This window comes from Octopus bimaculoides, chromosome 1 (genome assembly GCF_001194135.2).
Source record: "Octopus bimaculoides isolate UCB-OBI-ISO-001 chromosome 1, ASM119413v2, whole genome shotgun sequence".
Classification (NCBI taxonomy): domain Eukaryota; kingdom Metazoa; phylum Mollusca; class Cephalopoda; order Octopoda; family Octopodidae; genus Octopus; species Octopus bimaculoides.
The window spans coordinates 158,262,023-158,266,268 of NC_068981.1; the positions used below are offsets into that span (position 1 = coordinate 158,262,023).

The 4,246-nt window shown below is 37.0% G+C and overlaps 1 protein-coding gene across 4 annotated transcripts in view; it reads left to right on the forward strand.

Annotated features, from left to right (window-relative positions):
* Positions 1 to 4,246, forward strand: part of LOC106869343 (kelch-like protein 26) — an 80,739-nt gene that overhangs the window by 44,909 nt on the left and 31,584 nt on the right. Inside the window, exon 1 of one of the 4 annotated variants that reach the window (XM_052972072.1) lies at positions 1,856 to 1,879. The exons of the other annotated variants lie outside the window; for them this stretch is intronic. Within the exon in view, the coding sequence (XP_052828032.1) occupies positions 1,871 to 1,879 (9 nt within the window). The 5' untranslated portion in view covers positions 1,856 to 1,870. Of the gene's footprint in view, positions 1 to 1,855; positions 1,880 to 4,246 lie in introns of those variants that run through there. 4 annotated transcript variants of the gene reach the window in all.

A 4,246-nucleotide genomic window follows, 5' to 3' on the forward strand; every position in this document is an offset into this window, starting at 1 on the left:
CACCTTACTGGCAGCATCTCTGTACATGGCTCGCACAGCTCTCACTAACCATTCTTCTATCCCAAGTTTCCTCATTGACCACCAGATAAGGGATCGGGGGACCCTGTCAAAGGCTTTCTCCATGTCAACGAAAGCCAGGTACAGAGGTTTATCCTTAGCTAGGTATTTCTCCTGCAACTGTCTCACTAGAAATAAGGCATCAGTAGTGCTTTTACCTGGCACGAACCCAAACTGCATCTCATCTAAATTGATTCGCTCCCTAATTAGTTGGGCTATGACCCTCTCTGTAACTTTCATAACCTGATCTAACAGCTTGATGCCTCTATATATATATATGCATGCACATGTGCATATATATGTGTAAGCTAGACAGACATGCTGAGACATAAATAGCTAGATAGGTAGGTAGGAAGATAGGTAAGTTCATTTGTTATAAAAAGAAATCTGTATTCGTGTTTAATTTTGAATAGTGTTGCAACTTTGGCTACTACTTATATACTGTAAATAGGACCACATATACATTGTGCATTGTATATCTGATTGAATGTTGAGTGAGTGGCAAGTGAGTGAGTACCAAGTAATTTTTCGCACTTCATGGTTGACTGAAAGAAAATGCAGACCACAAATTCCAGCTAGTACGTCAGCCAAAACTGTTCTGCTGCTACATGTCTCTTGTTCTTATTAGTCTGCAGTTAGGTATACTTAGTGGTAGTGTTGTGCATTATAGCAATTATCATAGTAGTGGTTACTGGTACTTGTTGCAGAGTTTGTGATCAAGTGGTGTTTGTGGTGGTTGTGCTGGTTATTTCAAAGCAGACAGTACTCATCAGATATATTTTAGCAAACTTCATTGCAACACAATGATGCTTGTAGTGTGGTTGTTTGTATGGTGCATGTTGTGTTACAGTTGGTGTATGTTAATATTTATGGAGTTGCGGTTCAGCCTCTGATCAACCCTGAATGAACAGACATATGATTAAATGCATTCCATCTATGTCTGTCATATCTAATCTTTTTTTATTTTTCAAACAATGAACCATCTTATTCATTGTGCTCACGTTTTAAAGACAGATGTCGTGTGTAATTTGTGAGGGATTTAGTTGTGATTTCTAGCAATTTGTGCAACCATGTTGATGATCCATCCTTCAGTGACTTGATAGATTCTATTAGTCACCATTACACCATACAAGGTGTTCAGGTGTAATTTGATGGTTCGCATTAAAAGAAAAGAAAACACAATATTCCATTAAAAAATAAAAGTATTAAAAAAAAACTGAAAATATCATCTAGATTATGGTTGGGAGATAACAGTTTACTCAAAGTAGCTTCCTTCAGCTTCAACCACAACCTTAAGATGGGTTTGGAACCTGGCACATGTCTTCCTGGGAAGATCTTTAAATACCTCTTTGATCTTGGCTACCAGCTTGGCCCTATTGATGCAGGTAGTGTTTTTCTCAACTGCACCCCACACAGAGTAATCTATGGGATTACAATTGGGGGAATTAGGAGGCCAGAAATTGGGGCTGGTGAAGTTGTAGAAATTTTCCAACAACCGCTTCTGACTCTTTCTGGAGATATGGCAAGGAACTGAATCCTAATGTTACACATGGCCTTCCAACAGCAACATGCTCCAACCAGGGTTTGAATGTGCAACAGCTTCACGTAGCTGCCTCAACTGAGCCTAAGGCCTTATTCAAAGGTGTGGGGTAGCATGACATAACCCTCACCAAAGACTGTCACTTTCCTGTTGTCCATGTCTTTGTAGTTTCCATTGCAGCTGTCCATGTCATGTCTTACAGCCTTTACAGTGTTCACAAAATATTGAGTAGCAGTCATGATGTCAGCATTTTGATACCCAGCATAAATTATTATGATACAGGTAACTCTTTTCCAATATTTAGATGGCTTCCAGTCATGCATGTCAGCTAACTTTTCTTCGACTACAACTGTAATCTTTATGCTTTCTAATGCCATTGCCTGTTCAACAATATTTCAAGTTGTTCCTGAGAAAGGAAGACATAAATATATTGTTTGATTTAGCCCAAACACCCGGTACACTGTAAATAGTATAGTGTTGTGTAACAGTTATATATATTATGTAGAATGTAGAGTGGCAGTGAATGCATGTTGAAATATGTAGAATACCTTTAGCTATATATATATGTAATGTGCTGGTATTGTGTGACTGCATGGTGGAGGTCTAGTGTGATGTTTTGGAGATGTTGTGTGGCAGTAAGTGTATGTTATGTCACTGTGTGTTGTATGATGCAGTAGTATGTAAATTAGTGTTTGTTGTGGAGGAGAACATGTGGTTGTCACTGTATGTTATGTGAAACTTTAATGTGACAGTCAGTGTATGTTGTGAGATGTGTGACAGTCACACATTCATGTGGAGGCATGACAAGTGTTTTATAATGTGTGTAGGTTTAATGTGATGGTCAGTGCATGTTTTGTGATTGCATAAACTGGTTATGAATGTATGTTAAGTGGTGGTATGTTATGATGTTCACTATACGCTGTGTGGTATGTGACAATCACTATATTTTGTTTGGTAGTGTAGTGTGACAGTTACCATCTGTTATGCCATGTAATGTGACAGTCACTGTAAGTTCTGCTGCTGTGTGTTACAACTGAAAGCATATGTTGTGTGATGGTGTAGTGATTGTATATGAGGTGTAATGTGTTGAGTAGAATATGTACAATGGAATTTTAGTGTCAATCAGTGAATCAGTATAGGTTTGTGGGAAGTAGTATTGCAACAGTCAGTGTATGCTGTAGTATAGAAGAGTGCGTCATGTGCAATGTGTAGACTGTAATGTAACACTCAGTGTATACAGGGTGAGATATTGTGTAAAAACCAATGTGTGATGTGTGGAGGTGTAGCGTCACATTCAGTGAATTGCATTGTAATGTAAGTATTTGAAAATTCTTGCTATCACACCTTGATTCATTGTCTTGAACAAAGAAGTAGTCTTGAAGATATATCCTATTCTCATATTATCAGGAAGTTCATTAAATTTCACTGTGTCACTTGGTGTATTGTCTTAAACTTAGTACTTTGTTGGAAATATTATGCCCACGGGCATATGGCGTAGTGGTTAAGAGTGTGGGCTACTAACCCCATGATTCCAAGTTCGATTCCAGGCAGTGACTTGAATAATAATAATAATAATAATAATAACAACAACAACATCGAAAAATACCTTAGGAATGAGAACCCAGGTTCGAAATTTCCCCAAGACACCTGAAGCCTGGAGGGTATATCTGCCAAAACGTGTTAACAACAAACAAGATGAGGATAAATATCCATCAATTGTAAATAATGTATATTATGTTAGGCACTGTAGCTTTCACTAGCAGGACCAAAAAATATTTATAAACCATTCTTTGAAAAGATTCATAGTCATCTATGCCATCTTAACAATTGACAAATCAGATGTGTTTTCAGTGTGACTCGCCAGTAGGGGCTTAATTTCATATCACTAGAGGCATTTCCTCCTAGAAGATATCTTGAGAAATAAAAGCTCTAGCTGGCTGGGCATCCAGAAAAATTCAGTTTCATCAACATTGTGTACTCTCTTTAGCAATCATGTTTTTCAGTTGCACTGGATAAGAAACAGTCCTTGTATCAACACCAGCTGCTTCACCAGTTATATTTATGTTGTGTAAACTCAAGCATTTTTTAAACCTTTCAAACAAACCTTTCCTAGACAAAATAGGTTTTTCATAAGAAGTTTCCCTTCCATTTTCTACAGCTCATCATACAAACATTTGGCATTTTGTTTTTAATTACTATTGTGCTTATTAGCATATTACATTGAATCTGATCCTCAATCCATAAATTCTTGAAAATTATCCTGGTTTCCATAAGGATGGAATTATAAACCACATCCCAAAATTAGTGGTCATACTTTACAATTTCTGTAAGTGAAGTCCTGTGATTTAAGGTTTTATAAATATATATATACTAGCAGAAACACCCGGCGTTGCCCGGGTTAAAGAGAATAATGAAATCTAAAAACGCCGTCTAGACTACGCATCATCTTTATATATAGAGATGTATATACACACACGCACCCAAACACACGTATATATATGTATATCAATATAAATATATGAAAGTCAATGAAGTTTCGTAAAAGAAGGTGATCATGTACATAATTTCTTGCTGTTGTGATTATAACACCTCATTGTAAACTATGTTCCTTGTTTTCCCTTATGGAGCATATACAAATAGGTTTTTTGT